The sequence below is a fragment of the Anas platyrhynchos genome, chromosome Z (genome assembly GCF_047663525.1).
Source record: "Anas platyrhynchos isolate ZD024472 breed Pekin duck chromosome Z, IASCAAS_PekinDuck_T2T, whole genome shotgun sequence".
Taxonomy (NCBI): domain Eukaryota; kingdom Metazoa; phylum Chordata; class Aves; order Anseriformes; family Anatidae; genus Anas; species Anas platyrhynchos.
In genome coordinates, this window is record NC_092621.1 from 22,558,907 (window position 1) to 22,581,910 (window position 23,004).

A 23,004-nucleotide genomic window follows, 5' to 3' on the forward strand; every position below is an offset into this window, starting at 1 on the left:
TGGATCAAGGAATTTAAAACCACTTCTAGTGAATTTGGATCAGCTCTGTCCTGGACATCCTAGGAAAACAAGATAAGTTGACAAGATATTTTAGTCATCTTAATTTTTATTTACGTAGCCTCGTTAGAAACTATTCATCAATAATCAGTCATCTGGTCATCAACATCATTGACCCTTCAATAATTAATAATCAAGTTCTTTGTATGCCATTTAATTTGTGGTGGGCCTCTTCTAGCCTTGCAAACCTCCTACCTGGTCCTACAATACAGTTCTATCTTCTGTCCTCTGTACAAGAGTAGGAGAAGATAGGGAAAGTATGTGTCTCTTTAGAATACCAGACATTGCACATCCTGACCTTATAATTTTGCAAGGGTCAATTTATGAAGTTACATGATCCACCTTATGGCATCTAATCATTCACTGCAAAAAATGCCTTCTAAGACACTTTGAAATTATTTTTATTGACAGGTCTACTTACAAAAATGCTGGCACCAGAGTAAATTAGGCAAGACACAAGGAATGTGGTTTTGATTGGTCACAATTTCATGTAAAAAGGGTTAGTTTGTTTTCATCTGATGGCCTGAGCAGAGATTTGCTCTTTCAGATGTTGTAAGCATTTGTCTGCAGTAACGTGTAAAACTGCAGAACTTGAATGATTCACAGACTCAAGTATTCTATAAATTTTCCTCTCTCCCATCTTAAACAGAAGATTAAACAGAAAATAAAGAAAACAAATGCAAACAAAAAAAATCCAAAACCTGCCTTTGGCAGTGTTAAAATGTGTTTTTGAAAGAATTCAAAAGCCAGGAAATTCCTAAAGTTAAGATTGCTCCCAGAAGGAAATTTGATTCCAGTGAACACTTCTGGTATTTCCTATTTCTGTTTTCTATTCTTGTTTAGTTTTTATTCTTTTAAATTTGAAAAACTTGACCAAACAAAACTAAATAGCCATACAGAGGTGTTTTACAACATAGGTGGCCAACCTATCACCTACAGATCAAATGTAGTTTACCACATAAATTCAGTCAAGCACTTATTCCCTGACGCTTTCCTTTCCAGGAATGTCTCAAATATCAGCAAGAAATAAGCTGCGGGTTGTGCAAATTATTCTTATGGTCTGCCCTTTTTATGAAGAGCCCTGTGACCCCTCTACCACTGCAAAGCTTAGGCATACAATTCTTGTGTAATCGACATCTCTCAAGTGATCAGAAACAAGACCTGTGATACGATCTTCAGATGTCACCTGAACGTCAGTGACATTTTGTAGCTGAAAGACTGGGCAATGTCAGCTGGAGAATAAAATACCAAATATAAATCAATATGAGCTTAATGTATGTAGCATAAGGATCTGTATCTGTAGAAGAAGTTAAGGTGGTTCATTGTATTCAAGTCTAAAGCTTTGAATTTTTTTTATGTCAGTACAAAATTAAAAAGATCAGCAATGTAAAAGTATGTAAGTATCGGCCAAGCTAGGTCTTCAATACGTAAGTCATCTGTAATTTATGCAATGTTTTGCTTTACTAGATTAAAATGGCAGGTTCAAGCAGTAAAATTTGTTGTCAGTGGTTAGTGTTGTTTAATCAGAGGTTTGTATTCTGTAAGTATAACCACAATATTTTTTTTCCTTAAATATGCATGTTTATTTCATTAGATGGCCATACAAGTGCTCTCAAATATGTATCCCCAGCACTGCACACTCTCTCACCGTTGGTGCTCTCACTTGTGGTGTCTCTGACTCTCTCGCTTGTCTCTGTCTGCAGTGTTTGTTTTCAGTTCATAGAACAGTTCTTTCTTCCATCTTATTGTACTGTGTCTCAAAATGATAATACTTTGAATATGTTTTATATACCTATTGTTATTTATAGATCTATGTAACTTCCTTAAAACCATGTATTTAATTTCAGACACTGGCACTGTTGGACCGGTTCAAATCAAAGTTAACCCAGGCAATTGAAGAAACTCCTGAAAATGAGATTTCTGAACCTGAAGTAGATAATGATGAAGGCTGGTAAGTTTTACAGATTTGGATTTCTGTGTTTATTACTGGTCGGATCTGAGTTAGGAATAATCACACACTTCGTTTTTCAATTGTTTTACAAACCAGTCTCTTTTTTTGATTTAATGAATCCTTCTTCTTTCATATCCCTCTCATTTTACTTTTTAGTGGCACATTTAGTTACTTGTTTCTTTGCCTTATTTCTTCTTCATTACATCATTATGAGGAAAGAAGATAGCATGCTTTCTGTGCCAGTTATCTCCAGCAGGAATGAGTTATGAAGGGAGTTAGCACCACCTTTGAATTTACTCAGTTTATCACCTCTAGCTAAACTTCTCTATGTGTTTTGAAACCCTACTGCACTAGCATGGTCTTACTGTTAAGCCTAAATTTAAGGAGTAGCGGAAACACCAGATGTGTTTCTGCATCAAAGAGTTGATGCATCAGGAGTCAGCTAAAACATACTGGTTTAGTACTCTGGAAAATAATGCAGTACAGTAGGAAACGTTTTGCCTTGTAGTCTTAAGTCCTAGAAAAACTGTGGAGTGGTAAGTATTTTAAAGACTGATGGATAAGATAGACTCACCTGAAATGGAGGGTGACCCCAACAAAGCAGGGTAGCAGTGGAGTTGATAAAGTGCTGCAGAAGTTGTGACCTCCACAGTCAAAGAAGCAACCTGTACCATGTTTAGTAATGTTAATCTTTCATCCGAAGAACCCACATTAAGTAGGGAATGGGAAAAATCCTTATGATTTCAATTGTGATCCTGCAATCTTAGACAGGAAGCTTTTCAATGATAATAAAAAATGCTTTCATGGAATAGCTATAAAGAAGGTTTTTTTTAGAAAATGTTTTATACAAACTGGTCATGTTTTTTGTAAGGCTGGCAATACAGTTGGTCCAATATAATATCTCTGCCTACAACATTTTCCTTAGTTGTACACATAAGCTATCACAGCCACAACAGAACTACCACTAAAATAGAAAATTGAACAACGATCCTGAGTGTTTTAAAACACCCAGAATTTCTATATCTCAAATAACTTGAAATGAGTAAGTGAAAATATGTCATATGTCCCTTTATAATCTTCGTAAAGCTTCCCATCTTGGGAATATAGGAAACCAATCAGATACCTACATCTTCCAAACCCCAAACTAGTACCAGTAACTAGAAAAAAAAATGAATTACAGTAAGACAAACTAAAATGTACAAAGATGTTCTAAAGTACATTAGAAATCCTTTTTAAATAGGAAATAAATGATATAACTAATTGTTATTAAAGGACCCTATGTGTTTGAGAAGACTTACACAAAGCAGAAAGATAAGCATGCTAATGAAGTGCTTTTTAAGCATTGGGAGGAAATGCAGACCGTCTAAATAAATTAGATTTACTTCCATTTTGTGAATGAAAAAGATGTGCATACTGATCTGAGAAAAGACAACATAAAAAAGAGTGGGAGGGAATATAATGTATGGGAGGCAAAATGGTTTGGTTTTGTTTTGTTTTGTTTTTACATTTTATTTAATTTTTTTTGTTTCACGTGTTAATAAATGAAAAGAAATTTTTCATCTGGAAGTAACAGGTCAAATTACAATCACCTATAATATAAAAATGGTAATTTTTATACATTAAATCAGAAAATCTTAGACTATTTGTTTGAAGATACATTCCAAAGAAATTTAACAGAGAAAAAAAAAAAAAGACGGTAGGTAATAAAAAGCTGAATTGCAAATTATGAGGCCTAAATGGTCTCATAATGGATGATACTAAAATTTTAGATAACTCAGCTCACTTCTTCATTTTTATTTCTATCATATGAATGAATCATTGCTTATTTTTAATTTAGTAAGATAAAGCTACACAGATTCTGCAGCTTTACAGTCACACCTTCTTGCTTTTCACTGAGTAGAGCTGAGACCTCACAGGGGAAATACTAGGATTTTATTTTTTTCAGAAGACTTTAGACATTTACTAGCAGAAACACTAAAACTAGTAGTACAGCACTTAGCATAGAATTCTTGCAGTCATAAAACAACATATTTACATATGTAGTGCATAGTGAGTACAATACTATCTTGATATTTTTCTCAGTGAAATTTCATTTGAGTTACTGCATAGGTTATTAAAAATCCTGTTATTCTTTCAAAGCAATAGCTATTCAAACATCAGCAGCAATCTTTTTTGCTTTTTATTTCATTGATTATATTTTTTTCTTATATTCTTTTTTTTTCAAAGAAGAACCAAGAATTTCTCTTAGCTTTATAATCTAAACAGAACTACTGAAGAGGTAGTTTAAAAATTCGGACTCTTTTTCTTAAATTTTCTTTCTTCTTTTAATGTCAACTCTTCTGTCTGGAACGAAAAGAAGAAATACAACCTTGCTTTATTTGCTTTTATTCATTGGCAATTTTAACAGGTAAAGCAGAAAAAAAAAATGCTTTGGTTTCTTGTTTTTGAAAATAGAGAAATTAATTTTCCAAATCTTGCCCCTTTCAGGATAAGTTTCATTACCGCTTGTTACTTTAAGTTTCTCTTGTCATCTTCTATTTGGTAAATTCTTTAAATTACATAATCTTCCTTCAGTATGTCTTTTCTATCTTGGGCATTATGCAGCTCTTTGAGGATGAGGTATAACATATGGCATAAATTTTTTGTCCCTTGGACTTCAGGATTTCACTAATACTTTGAGATTCTTCAGACATACCAATGTGCTTTTAAATTCTACAGAAAGTATGCAGCCTTTCCTTTACCTCTGAACACCTGAACAACTGATCTTTCTTTTCACAGTAATATAACCAGTCATTTAAGGACTTGCAAAGTCTAATCATCATTGTTTGTGTTCCCGTCTGAGTAACTTCTGACATCTAATTGGTGATAATGCTTCTCCCTGTTGGCAATTTAAACTGAAGGATTGTTGTAATTTCAGATTATCAAATTGTGTGTTGGTTTTTTTTTTTGTTCAGAAAATAACGTTGCATTCAAAATGGCACTATAATGAAAATTTAGAATAATATGATGCTAAGCAATAGACTTATAATTAACATCATATTATTAGGCTTGCAGTTTGGTAAATTATAGACGAGTCTTGTTCCATTTTCAAAGAATTTACTTCGAAGATAAATAAGTTGTAAAATATTTTTATTTCACAAATTGGCTAGATCCACATACAACATTAGCAAAGCAATGAAGTCTTCTAAAAGGTATTCATGACTGTGTGAATGGCTTGGAGAGTTGAATTTCGTATTTTGGGATAAAGACTTACTGTTTTCATTTCTTCATTGGATTGGATGAATTGAGATAAGTATAGTGACTTCACATTAAAAAAAAATCTTAATTTCAATATACTCCTCCAAACATGATAATTCTACTCAAAAACAATAATAGTACTTTATAAGATTCATTGTAAATATAATTAGTGTATGGCATACACATATATGATATGCACAAATTATGTGATTCCTCCAGGCTATTTTGTAGATCATGGCTGCTCTTTTTATGGGAAGTGAAAGCCAGCCACTATGCTTCATTCTACTGTCAGGGTGTGTTATCTGAGGTAGAATGATTGCCTCTAAGACATTTTTATGTGTCCACAGGAGTGGCCACACATTGAGGTATAATTTTCATTTTCTGTCAAGATAGAAACCATTACCAATTTGTTATGTTTTCTTTTATTTGGCAAACTTTTCTCTGCATATTTGGCTGAGCTGCTGTATTGGCATGAAGCATAGCAGACGTTTGGGTACTTTTCAGCAGCATTCTACTTTTTATGCAGGAAAAAAAGAAGAAAGAAATATGACTCTATTGTAAACAGTGTGTATGGTGTTTGATAATTATTACCAGATTTTACTGTCTAAGAAGGCATCTGAGGAAGTGTAGTGAAGAGATCTGAAGAGAAATGAATAATACTAAGTTTTAACATGAAATAGCAGGATCTTTGCTGGGATTGCAAACTCTGATGCTAAGTGAGAATGACTATATGTATATGTCTGCGGCAAACAAAACTTAATTTCACCTGCAGAAATCAAAAATATTGAAATAAACATGTTGTGTACTGCCAGAAAGGGTGCTCGTAACAATAAAAGTATCTCCAAAGAAGTAGACATACATTTTTGTGGCATCTAGGTACATCAAGAAAATATGCTGATCATCCTGGTGCACACATTGTTGTCCTTGCAGCTCCATGTGAAGAACTATTGCTTAAGCTTTTTTTAAGATTTTCCGGACTACTTTAGTACTATTTCATCATTATTTTGTATTTATGTACTCTTAGTCCATCTAAGAAAACATCAGATGTAGGACTTCATCCTTTACTTTCACAAAGGTTGTGCAGAGTGCAGCAGAGGTAGTTTTGACAGAACATGGTTACTCATTCTGAGCTGGAAGTCTTACCCGGGACTTCACATGACAGACTTCTCCCCAAAATTTAGTGAGGTGTCTTCTGCTTGGAGACTGAAAACTAAACGTGTGACAGCAAAAGACCCATCTGGAAGTACTGTCTACTTGGTACTTCCACTCTAGATTACTGGATATGCCTGAATTTGGAAGTGAAAACACTGCACAGGTTACACTTTATAAAAAACACTGCTACTCATCTTCTTTAGCATTTGGACTTCTACATATATTTTATTGCATACATCTGGCACCTAGTCAGGTTGTAGTGCCACTTTGGGACCATGATTATAACATCAAATAGTTACACCTTTAGTAAAAACCAAGTTTCAGTCCAAAAAATATTATGGCAACTGTATATAATGAAATTGTTGATGCAGATCCTGTGAACATGACATAAAATATCTTCCATAGAGATAATCCAGCTGTGAGGATAAAAAAATCCAATGCAGTCAAGTATATTCAAGGATTGACTGCTTTAGTCGATTTAGGCAAAATCTTCCTCTTCAGATAGGATAAAAATGATATTTAGAACTCTGAATTATTTTCCTATTAAGTAATTCTCCACTTAAAAATACATATAGTAACCGTATCCTAATCCATCTATGCATCCAGGAATAAATACTAGAAACTTTGTAATGCTGTCTATGTATTCTTATAATTGCCACTATTTTATGGAAAAGGAACACTGACAGACAGACTGCACTGACAGACAGTGATACATAATCTCCCTGACAGAAAGGTAGCTGATGTGGGGCTATTGCACTTTCCGCTCTAGGGTTCTTTTAGGATTCTAGCTTTTCGTTCCTGTTATGAAGTGTATGGGTCAATATAATGATGGTTCACTTTACTTTGTTATCTGTTTCCAGGAAAGGTAGAATTAGATCTTCTGCTGCTAAGAAATGAAACATTTTCCCAGATAACTCATCTTTCTAAGAAATGTCTGTTTATTCTCATTATCAAAAATACTGCTGTTCAGTTGGTAAGAGATTTCATTTCTGAAGCCACCAAGAATACTGATTAATCATAGAGTTAACATCAGAAAAGGGCCAGAAGGGGACCTCCAAGCGTAATTACACCGTTTCCATAACCCAATGGACAATGTATCGGCAGTGCATTTTTCTTACTGTTAGTCACATTTATTCACTGGAAGTCCAATGACAGAGATTCCTCAGGCAATCTCTTGTAGTGTTTAAATGTGCCTACTGGTACAGAATATTTGTATGTAATCCACTCTTCCATGTGATATGAGTGGATTCTAGAAAACTGTTCGCTGTCTCTTTTTCAAGATGCTTTTTAGCACACTTGAAAATAATCACAAGCTCATCTCTTTCAGTTGGACAAAAAAAGAAAACTTTTTAGTCTTTCTGCAGAGATTATTCTTTCTCAATTTGTGATCGTTCTTCCTGAGTGGTTCATCTCTCTTTCAAAGCATGAAATTCAAGACTAGATACAAGTCTTTGTCAGTGTTGAGTGAAAAGACCACTTTATTTGTCATTGTTTCTTTTATGCCTGGTTTCCAACCCATTCCAAGCCACAGATCTTTTTCTGCTGAATGGTTGCCTAATCTGTCTCTGTCCTGTACCCATGCTGTTAATTGTCCTTGTTGAAATTCAGCCAGTGCACTTTCTGAATTTTATCCTATTTTTCGTACTATAACTAGTTTGCCAAAATCACGTAAATTTTAAATACTCCAATAAACTTTAATAGAATCATAGAATCATTAAGGTTGGAAAAGACATTCAGGATCATCTGGTCCAGCCATCACCCTACCGCCAATATCACCCACTCAACTATGTCCCTAAGCGCCAGGTCCAACCTTTCCTTGAACACCCCCAGGGACAGTGACTCCATCACCTCTCTGGGCAACCCATTCCAATTCCTGACTACTCCTTCTGAGAAGAAATGTCTCCTCATTTCCAACCTAAATTTCCCCTGGCACAACTTGAGGCCATTCCCTTGTGTCCTGTCACTAGTTATCTGCAAGAAGAGGCCGACCCCCAGCTCCCCACACCTTCCTTTCAGATAGTTGTAGAGAGCCATAAGGTCTCCCCTGAGCCTTCTCTTCTCCAGACTAAACGGACCCAGTGCCCTCAGCTGCTCCCCACAGGACTTGTGTTCCAGGCCCTTCACCAGCTCCGTAGCCCTGCTCTGGACATGCTCCAGGGCCTCGATGTCCTTCTGGCAGTGAGGGGCCCAAAGCTGAACACAGCACTCGAGGTGCGGCCTCACCAGAGCAGAGTACAGGGGGACGATCACCTCCCTGGACCTGCTGGCTACACTATTCCTGATACAAGCCAGGATGCCATTGGCCTTCCTGTCCGCCTGGGCACACTGCTGCCTCCTGTTCATGCAACCAGATCCATTTTCTCTGCAGAGTTTTCCATCCACTCTGCCCCATGCCTGTAGCACTGCATGGGGTTGTTGTGACAAAAATGTAGTACCAGGCACTTAGCCATGTTGAACCTCATCCCACTGGCTTCCGCCCATCGAGACTCTTCTTCAAGACCCTTCTTTCAAGACCCTTCTTCAGAAAATTTCATATTGCACATGCATTCTACAAACACATTCTTCTCTGTTAAAGTCATAAATAGAAGTGAAGTAAACAACCCCACCAAATTTATTATTTCATGCTTGACACATGAAGCTTGACACAACAGTGGCCATCTACTTCTAAACATAGGGCTCTCTAGCTGATTTTCCACCAGCTTTATATCCTTATGAAATAGTTGTTTGTTTGTGGTTTTTGTTTTTTGTTTTAATCTACACTTTTCCAGATGGAATACCAGTGTTTGTGGAAGTTATAAGTTCTCTGCTACAGAAATTCACTTGTAATATACTTAACCAGAATTCTGGACTATTTTCCACTGTTCTCACTCTGATCTTTGAAAACCAGTGTAGACTTCCTGAAACTATTGACATCCCTACATATATTTGTGTTCTCATGAGACCTTAACAATCCTGACAATTTCTGAGCTGGTAGAACTTTCTGTAGAAAACAACCCACCATTTTCTCTCTTTAATGTTCACCTGATTGCCACGTGAGCTTACGATGTATCTGTGAAGGTTTCCAACTGTTTGTGCATTCTCACAGATAAAATGTGTGAGAAGTTTTATGAAAAAGCTCCTGTAGCATTCTTGAATACAAAGCTTAGTTGTTAAGATCAAGTAACCTAAAACTCACAAGGAACAGCACTCCATACAACCCAAATATATATATTTATATGTATATCATACACTAAAACAGTCAAAATTTAGAATTTTGTATTTCCTGGGTGAAATCTTAGGTGTTGGATGTGAACTTGATCTTTCAAAGAAAGAAATCAGCTTTTTCCTTCCACATAGAACACTGTTATAGCTGTAACTATAAGAAACTAATGTAAATGAGGCAGTCACTTAAGTATTTTAGGGATGAAGTCTAGGCTCTGAAATTTACTCTTTTCTTTTGATATGAAATAACTAAAAATAACTAAATAATAACTAAATAAATCTGTTCAGCTTTCAGATAGACTGTGGGACAAGAAAGAATAAACAAGGTGGGAATTTGGAAAAAAAAATGATGGTTTTTTTTCACATTTTCTCAGTTTGAAATTATTGTATGCTTAGTTACCTTTGTTGAGTCTGAACTTAGTGAAGAAGTCAGATCAAGTCAGTTCACTTGATCATTAATAATTTGTTCATTATTCTGAATGTTTCTTAATTTAAGGGGTAGGAAAAAAAAAAGGAATATTTTTAAATCAAAGTGAGTAAGTTAATGCTTGAAAATACTTTTCCAAGTTACAGTGAAAAGGATATTGTGAAAATTATGTGAGTATAGGTCTTGCATTTCAAACAAGGCATTCAATATCTTGCTTTATAGATAGTGTTTCATATGCAGGTTGTTTACTGATGTTGGCTTGGCCATTGTCAGTTATTTGTGACAAATCTCATTTAAAATAGTAAAGACTAAAAATGAATTTAATGGAACTGTTCACTCAAACAAACTGTTTAAAATCTTGTAGCTCTTAGAGGGCTTTTAAAGATACCTCCTTGGTCACAAAATGCTATTTTGATTTGCACAGTGCAAATCAAATGCTATTCATAAATCTGATCACCTGATTATAGCCAATAATAAAGGACAGGGGTCTGTTTAATTGTTTTTATTGCTGCTTCTTTGGACAAAAATCTCAGTGAAGGTCAGTGCTAACTATTTAAAGTGCAGCCTGGTCTATACACATCAAATCCTATAACCTTTTCCCAGTTCTGAATTTTACAAAACTACCCCTGACGCCAGTTAAACATTTTAACAACATTGGTTGCAAATGTTAAGCTCCTTCTGCCAGGAGATTCACTGCAATTTAACTGTAAAATTTTTTACCTGGTTTGTACAGAAACTTTTTTTTTTTTTGTACAGAAATTGTTTTACTCTAGAACAAACAAACAAAATCTGTACATTCAGTAAAGGCATTCTCTATCCAGAATCAATAGTTATGTCCTTTACTTCAGAAATGTTTTCATTTATAGTACAAGGAAAAATTCTCTCAAAATATTTAATATTGGTGTCAAGGAGAAATCTGTTGCAATCAGGAGTAGGAATACAGTATTTCATTTCTTTCATACTCTTCCAGTAAAAGGTTTTGTCTCTGAAAAAAATGTGTGTCTAACAAAAAAATAAGTATCAAGACACCACTTCTCCAGTGTCTGCTCTAGAGAGTAGGCTAGAATAGGTTTGGTTTGGTTTCCTTTTTTCATCAAAATAGGAATTTCAGAATCAGGAAAATGTTGAAGCCAGCCAGACTGTTTTTATATTACAAAATTTCATTTGTATTAAGAACTAAATCAATGATGCACACTGTTAATATCTACTCCACATAAATCTGTTAATGTCTTCCACATTTTATTTCCAGTACTTCTTATTGTATACATCTGCTATTAAACTTTGCATTGTGAAATCCTTCTGGATAAACACCTAAAAAAAATGGTTATATTTCTTTCATAAACCTAACCTTTTTTTATGTATTTTCTAGAATGCTGTCTCTTTCTTTGCCATAATACCTTACAGATGATTATGAAATATGGCTTCCTCAAGATTAGCACCAGTCTCTGCAGATTCAACTGCAGAAGCTTAACTGTGACAAACATAGTAAGCTCCTGAAAACTAAGCAGCAGTCTTTTTCACATGCCGATGCTAGCTTGGGGAACGAAAGAAAAAGTGCTGCTGTAATTTATGCCAGTGAGGCACAAAGATGGATTAAAGCCATGTTAGCTCCCCTCCTCCCATACAGATTTGAGCCAACGTTCCTCCACTAGTCTGGAAAAACTGGCTCTATGTTAGGGCTCTCCTGCTAAGGCCATTGATTTACTCAACTACATTTAAGAAAAAAAAAAAAAAAAGTTGTCAAAATACTTACTTGATTGTTACAAAGAATAAGTGCATGCCAGAGGTCTGTATTAGAAACACATTGGAAAGAGGGGTTTCTTTTCTGTTTAGCAAAAAGATTAGTGTTTGTTTGGGGTTTAGCATTGTCAGTAACTTTTAAAGGGAGAAAGAAAAAAAATCCTCCTGTTCTAAATTGTTTTTCTCCAAATTTCTCTCCACCTTCTTCACCCCTCCACTGCTAGAATGTGGTCAAACCTTGGTATGTAAATGCTAGCTGCTAGCCCACTGCTGAGCAGTCAGTAATTTTGTATTAACAGATTGTTCTTCTGCTGAAGTTATATATTTATTGCTTCTAGCTGTTTAGCATGCCTGAGAAACTCAGGGCCTTTGGGGTGGGCTTTTTGTTTGTTTATTTTTTGTTAATTCCTCCACGTTTTAAGTTTATTTGGACTAGGCATCTGGGCCTGGATTCGACTACTGTTTGACTTAAATTCAGAGATGATCCATGCTTTACTCAAGGGATATCTCGTATTTCATTTACTGTCTGGAAACCTTACATTTTATTTATTGCCAGCAAACCAAGTGAAGAACAAAGAAATAATCATCTAACTCTTTAATAGCCTAGCTTAAGCTTCCTGGATATTTACACACCTTTATAAGCACTCCAACTTCATCTTGTTCAATGACATGATTAAATCGTGTGGATTTGGACATACTCAGAATGGGAAGAGGGAAGGACAAAAGAGAAGGGAGGGCATCCAGAAAATGTTGAATGTTAAGTTGTGAAAATCAGAATATTCTTATGTTAGATACACTCTTCTCTCTTTCCCCTCCCTCCTACCTTCTGCTCTGGTGATACAATACTGCCTGACTGTTTGTGTCAACCTGGGGAGGCAATTTGCCAACTTCTGGAGTATCAGATACTGTACAAGCTACTGCCAGAGACAGGATGCTAGACTGGATGGATCATTGGTCAGTTCCAGTATGGCGGTTCCCATGTCCTTGTAGTAAAAGCTGTGTAAAGTTTTTCTACCCTGGTACACTGTCTGGAACAACATCTGGAATTTACATTACTGTCTCCCATACCAACCTACTCTACCAGGAGCAGTTGTCTATTTAAAAGCACCCAGCTTCTTTCATCAGACTACTTAATATTTTTGTGAAGGGCATAAAGATGTACTGTAAATATTCTATATAGAAATTGTTACCAAATAGATACTAAATAATAACTGGGTAATTGAGTATTATTTTTTTAGTAGAAAAAATGCTTAAAATCAGAAGTCATCATGGTTTTACATATTTCTAATTATTTCTTACCATGAGAAAGCCAATCCAATTTTCCCCCAGTGATTTTATTATCTTTTGAATTGGATTATCTTTTTTGTAGTTACGTTGATTTCCCCTTAGAAGGTTACTTACAATTAAATCTTCTTTCAAGAGAAAAAAAATGCTTAGCAACATCTTGAAAAATGGAAAAGGATGCTCCATTACCTTAGTCTTTATTAAGAACTGTTTACTTTGTTGGTAGATTTGCAAATACTGAAGGGTTTGTTTTTAATTTTAGAACTTGGATATCCCACGCTTAGTGAAATTACTGCTTTTTTATTATTTTCACAGTGAATGTTTTGGGCAAAAATGAGGATGTAGCATTTGAATAGTATCTCAAGAAAACGGTATGTTAGAAATACCTGCAAAAGTTCCATTTCATTCTATGTGGTAGGCCTAACAGAAGAGTACAGTCTGACTTTGTAGAATATGTTTATTTATAATATTTATAAATCATATTTTTATCAGTTTTGCTTGCTTAGAATTGAGGAGATTGTGCAATAACAGCAATAGTATGTCACCTCCATTGTTAACATCCAAGTGCTGAAATACTGGAGGCAAGTACTACTCCATTGATACAAAAGTTAGAAAATAACTCCTTTCAGCTCTTTCAGAAATGACATTAACCTCAAAATAGCTTGGAGGGTGGGAGTTACAAGTGGTATTTATAACAGTGGTAAAAAAGGAGTATTGTCTTAATCTTAAATTTCAGTATAAATTCAGTCTGATTTCAGTTTAAAATCTGTGAAATTACATATGAATATCAATAGTATATATATGAATATAGGATAGTGCTTAGTGGTGCAGAGGCCATTTGCTAGCAGTGTCCCCCAGGGACCAGTACTGGGTCCAGTGTTGTTCAACTTACATGTATTCCTCAGTGGCCTGGATGATGGAGCAGAGTGCACCCTCAGCAAGTTTGCTGACAAAACAAAGCTGGGAGAAGTGGCTGATACCCCAGAGGGCTGTGCTGCCATTCAGAGGGAACTCAACAAGCTGGAGGGTTGGACTGAAAGGAACCTCATGAAGTTCAACAAGGGAAAGTGCAGGGTCCTGCACCTAGGGAGGAATAACCCTAAGCACCAGCACAGGCTGGGGGGTGTCCTGCTGGAGAGCAGCTCTGCAGAGAGGGACCTGGGGGTTCTGGTGGACAGCAGGCTGACCATGAGCCAGCACTGTGCCCTTGTGGACAACAAGGCCAATAGTATCTTGGGCTGCATTCAGAAAAGTGTTGCCAGCAGGTCAAGGGATGTGATCCTCCCCCTCTCCTCCCCCTCTCCACAGCCCTTGTGCAGCCACACCTGGAGTGCTGTGTCCAGCTCTGGGCTGCCCAGCACAAGAGGGACATGGAGCTACTGGAGTGAGTCCACAGGAGGGCTACAATGATGATGAGAGGACTGGAGCAGCTGTTGTACAAGGACAGACTGAGAGAGCTGGGCCTGTTTAGCCTGGAAAAGAGAAGACTGAGGAGAGATTTAATTAATGTGTATAAATATCTGAGGGGAAGTTGTCTCTTTTCAGTTGTGCCCAGCAACAGGACGAGAGGCAACAGGCACAAACTGAAGCACAGGAGGTTCCAGCTAAATATGAGGGGGCATTTCTGTACTGTGAGGGTGACAGAGCACTGGCACAGGTTGCCCAGAGAGGTTGTAGAGTCTCCTTCTCTGGAGATACTCAAAATCCGCCTAAAGTCATCCTGCACAACATGCTCTAGGTGATCCTGTTTGGCGGGGGGGTTGGACTAGATGATCTTCAGAGGTCCCTTCCAACCTTGGCCATCCTCTGATCCTGTGATTCTGTATATACATGGTATATGTATACCATATACGTATATTTGGAATGGTGTAGATATATGTATATGGTGTGTATATATATACCATATATGTGTTATATAAAAATATCTATACCATATTGATAGAATCAGCTAGGTTGGAAAAGACTTCTAAGATTATCAAATCCAATTATTAACCTAGCACTGCCAAGTTTACCACTAAAACATTAGTTCCTAAAACATTAGTTCAAAAACTAATAGAAATTGATTGAAACAATCTTATCTTGACATATAAATACTTCTGAAATCAACTTAAATATAGCAAATTTCTTTATTTATAGCAATATTTTTTCAATGCTTTTCTAATGATTTTTTAATATTTTTTTTATATTGGTATCTTCAGTAGAATAACCAATTGTGTGAATCTGGATAGATAAGACTAACAAATCTTGCTAGAGAAACAAGATTTGAGAAACAGAAAATTTTATGAAGGCACAAAAAGCTTGAAGGACACATCGTCTGATTTTTGGGGTGGTCCTTTGGGGACCCAGAAGTTGGACTCAATGATTCTTATGGGTCCCTTCCTGCTTGGATATTCTATGATTCTCTGACAAGTGATCTGATTACTTGGGAAAAGAAATGAGCAGACAAGAACGTGGAATTGTGGAAACAAGCAGTGAAACAAGGAGAAGTCAAATCTGTTAGTGGTGAAAATCATAGCAGAATCCTGGTGAACAGAGGTTTTTACTGGGAGGTGAATTTTGAAGTGAAATGAAACCAGGTTAGGCAAACTAGGTCCAAACTGGAACAGTATGTGTGGTACAGTGAAAGGATTAAGTATCAAGTACTACGGAAGGGTAGGGGCTTTCATAGATAATTTAGCACAGCTCAGACACTATGAATTAATGAGACAAAAAATACTCATGGAAGTTTGTTTCTTACACGCATCTTTTTTGTAATAGCAATGGCTGTGTGAAACATTGAGAATTAAAGAGAAGAATCTGTGTTTGAAACTGTTTCTATAGCACTACTTAAATTGTTAACACCCTTTAAGAATCAGAACCTGCTTCAAGTACTTGGGAAAAAAACTTCCTCTCATAATCAGTGAGAGAGAGGAATTTTCATTACAGAATTCCTTTTCATGAAAAGAGGGATGATGGGTTAATCTCTTATACTAAAATAACAAAGCTGGATAGTGAGATAGGACAGAAAAACTAAGAACTTGCCTGCAAGATTTGTGTTACACAAAGCACTTAAGGGTGGTTGCAGGTTTCATTAGACATACATGTATTTTCTCTGCCCTGCTGGACTATGTTTCCAAAATTATTTGTAAAGCTTTTGGACACTGTTATGCAAGGAGTGGTGACAGCAGGCTAAGCCAAAAAGCTTGTTTTGATTGTAGCATCTCAGTTCTGAAAAAAGTGAAAACCAGTTTAGATTTCAAGTTCTTTCCTCTTTTACAATTCTCAATGTTTTATGGTTTAAACCATAACTGTTTTTGTCCTGTTCTCTTGTTCTCTTGCCTTGGTTTAAAATTTTTGCTTGTCAGCTTTTAATTGACATTTTTCTTCATTTTATTTACATTTTGGTCAGCCTCTTTTTCTCTGTTTTTGTTTCTCATTCCTACCCTTTTTTTTTTTTATTCTTTACCTTCCTCAGTTTATTTTTCTTTTTGTTCTCTGTTTCTCAACTGTCTCTCTTCCTGTGCCACCCACTACTTTTCTGGAAGTGAAGAGAGTGCCAGATATTCTTCCAGAATATCTAACAATTTTTTACCTTGGGAGCAAGATCTCATTTGCTTTGATTTGTGCATTCACTAATCTGTTTTCTCACCTATTCATATGAACTACATTTCTATCCACTGCCTATGTATCAAGTAATTAATGGGAGTAGTGTTATAATAGTTCCTAAATTAATGTTTATGGTTTAACAAACACACAGTATTTGAAGGAAAATGTAAGTTGCAAATAGAGTATAATGTAAGGGAAGCTTAACTTTTTTTTTTCTAAGTATATGGAACATTGGTCATAATTAAGAAAAGTAGGTAACATGTTACCTGTATGTGATGTTGAATTCAGAAATGGTAAGACTGATAATTATGGACTACAGAGGTAAAATTATTAATACTTACGATTTGAAAGGTCTGGCTAAGAACTTTATCCTTACCGAAAGAACATTCCTTTCAACTAAAAGCTAATCGTCTGCAATTGTTTCCAACACTCCCACTTCCAAGCTAAGATAACATTCTGTGTGCCGCTCTTAGAGGCTCCACCAAGAGCCATCTCTCCACATGGTCACACGTTCACAGTTTGATTCCTTCTTAGAAGTGTGGCAGCCAGCAAGCTAATTAAGGATCTGATCCCTCCCAGGGACAGGTACTTGGCTTTGTTAACATACAAGTGATCCTCTGGAGTCCATACCTCCCAAGGATGGGCACCTGGCTTTTCTAACATTTAAATGATTATTTTTATAGTAAAGGAATTACTTGTTTAATCAATTTAATCTGCATTTAGAAGCAATGTGTAATTTCTGCTTGTGTTACGTATACCAGTTTAGATGTACTGCAAGTACATCTAAATTTTACATGTGTTGCATTTTATGTAACACATAGATCTGCATCTGAAAAGTGAAAAGCTGTGCATTTCTTTTCTCTGTGCCTGTCAACTGCAGAAACAAAAAATCTGTCACCAGCTGCCATGCTTTTTGCAGGTATTTCTACATGAGCCCTGGCTGCAACTGCTTGAGAACTTACTGCCTCTTTGCCAAAGCTACTGGCTACTGTCCCCATAGCAGAGTTGGCAGAATTTAACTTTTGCCCACACCTGTTGATGATTTGCTGTAAAGTCCAGCTGCTTAAAATGCTGGCGTAGGTAAGAAAATGTCCCAGGCTCTCCACTGAAGTGGCTGAGTTGTCAGAGGGAGTGCCAAGTACAGTAAGTTGTGAAAGGAAGGTGAGCAGGTAACAGCCAACAGCTCTGTCACATTGATAGTCAAGTGCAAAATTAAGCAGTGTGGCTTTGAGTTTTCATTCAGTTAAAGTCACAGATTCATGCAGTGCATTGTAGGTGGAGATCAGAGTTTCATCGCTAGTGTAAAAGCAGTTACATGGCTTCCTTGTTACTGCTGATATTGAAAATGATTCAGCTCACTGATTACCCCTTTGGTTTCTCCCAAAGGGCAGTTCTGGAAAGGTCAGAGCTGTTTTGGTACCAGATTTCTGCTTATGCTACACTTAACATGACTGCCACCTGTCAGCAGCTGACATATGCTTCAGATCCAGTGCATGGCTCACACATCTCAAAATCTGTGCATCATATCTTTTCTTACAAGTACCATCTCACTATAGTAGTTCAAAAGAACATGTTCCATCTCCTGAATAAACCAGTTGAGCCTGCCTGGAGAACACCATGTAGGTGGGGTTCAGTCTTTGCTGCCCAGTTGGCAAATACAGTTTTGTCTATGCTAGGTTATTAGACACAGTTTAATCATACTGTTTTAGTTCTTGATTGTTTTCTAGTCTGCTGAAGTGGTTTGTTTTTAGCCTTGGTTGCAGCCAACATTCTCCCACTTGTCACCTCCCAGAAAGCAATCAAACTGATCACTAAGGTAATGTGTTAGTTTAAGGACATCTAGGAGCTAGTCTGCTACTAACTGTGGAGTACTCTTGTTTGCCAGCTGTTGCAGAAATCATCAGAGAATGAGGCCAGGAGTGTATCTGTGTACCTTTTGAAATCTGTGCTGTCTCTGACACAAGCTTAAATGTGTTCAGGTATTTCAGTCTAAAGTACCAAGACATTGCATTTTTGGAATGAGAAGACAGCCAAGTACTGAATGTCATTCGAACATTGAAACATTGAAATGAAGAATTGCAGATAGTGGTATAGATGCTGACCCAGTACATGGTATAGAACAATGCTTAAACTGTATGATGCTGTTGTCTGGCCAGGGTAAAAATTAAACCTGTCCAATAATAAATGCATGCTAAGATAGCCAGCTCCCATTTGCTACACTCTTAATAAAAGAGGTTAAAGAAATTAATTTATGTTTATTTTTTCTTCTAAAGAAAATCTAGGTACTTTAGATACTATAGATGCTTTAGATACTTTTAAATACTAGGTGCACATCTAGGTACTTTAAGCCTAGAATCATCAGTTTTGGTAAGCTTTTTTATTCAAACTATTTTTGAACAAAAAAATACTAAGCTGCAAAACTTTGTTATTTGAGTTTAATTTAGGAGAATTTGAGTTTAATTTAAGAGAAATTACACCTTTCATCCTTTACACTTAGAAGAAAAAATGTATTTTAAAGTTGTATGTCTTAACCAGCGTGTAAGATGAACTATCAAGAACTATCAGCTGGTGATAAGCAGAAGTTAGATGGTAGGTTCCTAAAGCCCAGAGATGAAGTTAGAGTTTTCATCACAGTGACTGCAGAAGCACAACTGAGCAGGCTGAACTTAGGAGCATGAGGTAGGGAAGAGAGCTATAAACTGAACAAGGCAATGTTGCTCTTAGGCAACATTTATTTGTGGACTTACAGCCCAAACACAGCAATTAGTTAGTTATGCAAGTGCAAGCTTTAGCTGGAGGAGCTTGAGTAGGATTACTTTAAATTCAATCAATTAATTTAGAAATAATTACTAAATAGTTCCCATGTTTCTGGAAAAAAATAGTTTGAGGTATGATTTGGCATTTACATTGATGCAAAATATGTATGCCTGTGAAGATGTGTTTTGTAAAAATAAGCTGAAGTTCAGAAAAATAGAAAAATATTAGAAAAATTTAGAAAAATATTTTTAAAAATTTAAAAAATATTTTTAAAAATCTTCAGCATGGTCTTGTGTTTATTTTGCTTTACCTATGAGATGTTGCATCTGAAATTCTTTCAGGATGCAACAAATTCTTTCAAGGATTATCAAAAAACATCTTAATATTGACTTATTGTTAATCACAGCTGGGAACACTTCACTGGAAAGTTATGAATAGGAGTCAGAGACTATGACTTCTTTCAGCCCTTGGAAAGGAGTGAATGTTGCATAGTCTATATCTGCTGCATCTGATTTCCAAACTACCTGGCATACAGTATGGTCTGACCCAAGAATTAGAGATGTATTTATTTTTAATTCCTATTAGATGTATCCTACAAGTGTGCTATGTCATTGTTTGAAAACCCAAGCTGATGAAATGGTAAAGTGAAAGTACACATCTATATGCATTCATTAACATCCTTTGAAACCACTTACTGAAGAATGACCCCATCTCTTTGGGACTGTATTTTAATTTAGTCTAGGATAGTCTGATTTGCTGTATAAATATATATATATATATATATATATATATATATATATATATATATATTTATGCGCATCTTTTATAAGTTGAGAAGAAATATGACAAATGCAGAAAGCATGTTAACTAAAATAAATTACTTCAGTCCCTCCAATGTGAGACAATGTTTTTATAATTAAACTACAAATACGCAATCATGAGTCACTCTGATGGTACATTATGTTACTCTGAATTGCAGATATGACTAAGAAAATAAGTTTTGGTATTACTACTACATACAGGGTTATAAACTACTGAAGTTCAACTCTTAAGTATTTTCGGAGGACATGGTAATATGCAGGCACGCTCTCAGTGCTGTTCAGTGTGAGATTTATGGAGCTCTCATGTCAAGAATCGATTGTGTTGAAAAATCTGAATTATTGTTAAGATTCTTCCAGAACATTCAAACTCCTGTAGTCTGTAGCTTTGAATTTTGTCTGATTTTTGTCTGAATTCTTTAGTAATCTACAATAACTGATCTGGTTCTCCTCTCTCCCTTTATGCATGCAAATCTGTACTAGAGCTCTTTGAAAAAACTGTTTTATTCAGGACCTCATAGATGTTGTGAGGGTCTGGTAATACTTCAGCAACAGAATTTTCATTCTGATACTGATTTGTTATTTGTGGATTTTCTGTTTCACAAAGACTGTACCAGTATCTAATGCTGATATGCTTATATTCTCTTCAGTATTGTTGTTGTTATTAGTAGTTATCCCTCCAAAGTCAAAGAAATTTTTGTAATTGATTAATACAAAATCTAAACTTCGGTATTTTGTTTTGTTTTGTTGTTGCCTGGGCAAGTTTTTATGCATTGAAAAATTATAAATTCAGTTGTGGGGGAGTTAATTTAAAATCGATTTGAACAATTTTTTATCCTGCCCCAGGTTCATAAGTAGCAGCGTTAGTACAATTGTAATCTGAGGTCTTAGTTCAGTGGGTTTTTAATTTAAAATAGTGCAGCTGTGGTCAAAAGTGTTAGTTTTAAGCCAAGTTTTGATACTGAAAACCACATCTCATGATACACAAAAGTAGCTAGGTTGTCAGTAAAGATCAAGAGGTTTACAGTCGGTCAGCTTGTTATGAGCATCTGTAGTGTGATTTTCTTCTTTCCTCATCGCCTTTCTTTGTGTTTAGGTAGAAATGATTTCTCTCTTCTTGAACAAAATGTTTAAGATTTTGTCCAACCTAAAACTTGTATTTTTCTAACATCTTCCATATTAATTCCCACTTCAGTGAGACTTACTAATAAGGCCGAAGATGATCAGCTTGAGGCTTTCCTGGCACTGAATACAGCTAACAAACAGATTATTTTGACTCTAGATTATGAAGATATGGTCAAACTACTGAGAATTTGCTGAAAAGGGAAAGTATCTAATGGGGAAGATTTCTAATCAACAGTTTAAAAAAAAATTCATTAGTTTAGTCTGCTACTCAAAAAAATAAAAAGCATGATCTCAATCAATTTAAGATGGAACAGTAGGACTTAAAGCATTCCCTTGTTGATCTTCTGTGTGCCTACTTTAAGCGTTTTCCATGCAAGCTCTTCCTTTTGCATAACTGTAATGGTGAAAGGAAGTCCAAAGTGACTAATAGGAAAACTTGAGAAACACTCCCTGTTCCTGGGAAAATTATTCAGTACATTTGGGAAGATATGTTAAATAGAAAAAGACAAGACAAGACAGTTCAGTGCCTGAAATAAAATCCAGCAGAGCAAACTCTAGCCGTATTTTTCAAAATGGGTTTTCACAAAAGTGGTTTTCCTGTAATACAGTTTACCGATGGAAGGGGGAAAAAAGAAAAAAGAAAACTTGGATCTGTTTTCTACACAAAAATAAATAAATCATGGGTACTCAAATCTTGCAATATGTATCATAATTGCAAATCATAACTATGTTCTTTCACTGCATTTGAGCCATGTTGTACTTGTTTTGTAGGATGTCGCATGTACTTCAGTTTGAAGATAGAAGCAGAAAGGTGAAAGATGCAAGCATGCAGGATGAAGACACTTTTGAGATCTATGACCCACGGAATCCTGTAACTAAGAGGAGAAGAGAAGAAAGCAAGAAGATAATGAGAGAAAAAAAGGAAAGGAGATAAAATGTATGTAATCCTAGCCAGAGCTGCCTTGAAAAGTGACTGCAATAAAGCACTGGCTCTTTTGTAAGCTGTAGCTCCTAAAAATATCACTTGACAAGTGTGAAAAGGAATCTCTCAAGAACCTGTTGTGTGGTTTTGAATCTGAGCTATCATTTGTTTCTTAAGTTGTGCAGTAAACTGCTCTCAGTGCATTCATTATCCAAGCTTGCTAAAGTTTTTTATGTACTTAATAAAACAGCTGACTTCAGTTTGATCTGCACTTTAATTATGATAATCACCATCAAGAAGTTTTCAATATAATGAATGAGAATTTGTCTCAGTAAGGATGGAGTTTTCTCAGTAAGGATGAAAATTCCATCTGCAGGCTTTTGAGATATCCTGAAAGTATAATTTTATTTATTTTTATTATTTTTTTGAGAAGGCATATAAACATTACAGCAGTAACCACTGACTTCCTGAGCCACTGTCATTGATTTAAAATGATGCGATTGCAGGATTGCTTAGAATGTTTCCAGCTTTCTTAAACAAACTAAGTTTTATCTGAGGATTTGATTAATTTTTCTTACTTTTGAAATACAGATTCCATTTCATATCACAGCTTGGGATACACAATTTGAGGAGTATTATTTCACTAACAGTACCACATTAAGCAACCATTATAAGTTTAGATTTCTTTTCATTAAACTGCTACAATACTAGAAACCTCCTACTGGGAGAATTTTCACTGTAAAGTAGC

General features: G+C 35.8%; 1 protein-coding gene across 2 annotated transcripts in view; it reads left to right on the forward strand.

Annotated features, from left to right (window-relative positions):
* CWC27 (CWC27 spliceosome associated cyclophilin) overlaps positions 1 to 22,515 on the forward strand; it is a 138,410-nt gene extending 115,895 nt beyond the window's left edge. For both annotated transcript variants that reach the window (XM_038169963.2, XM_038169962.2), the window contains exons 13-14: positions 1,905 to 2,008; positions 22,106 to 22,515. In XM_038169963.2, the coding sequence (XP_038025891.1) occupies positions 1,905 to 2,008; positions 22,106 to 22,268 (267 nt within the window). In that variant the 3' untranslated portion in view covers positions 22,269 to 22,515. The remainder of the gene's footprint in view (positions 1 to 1,904; positions 2,009 to 22,105) is intronic.
* Positions 22,516 to 23,004: the final 489 nt, after the last annotated feature.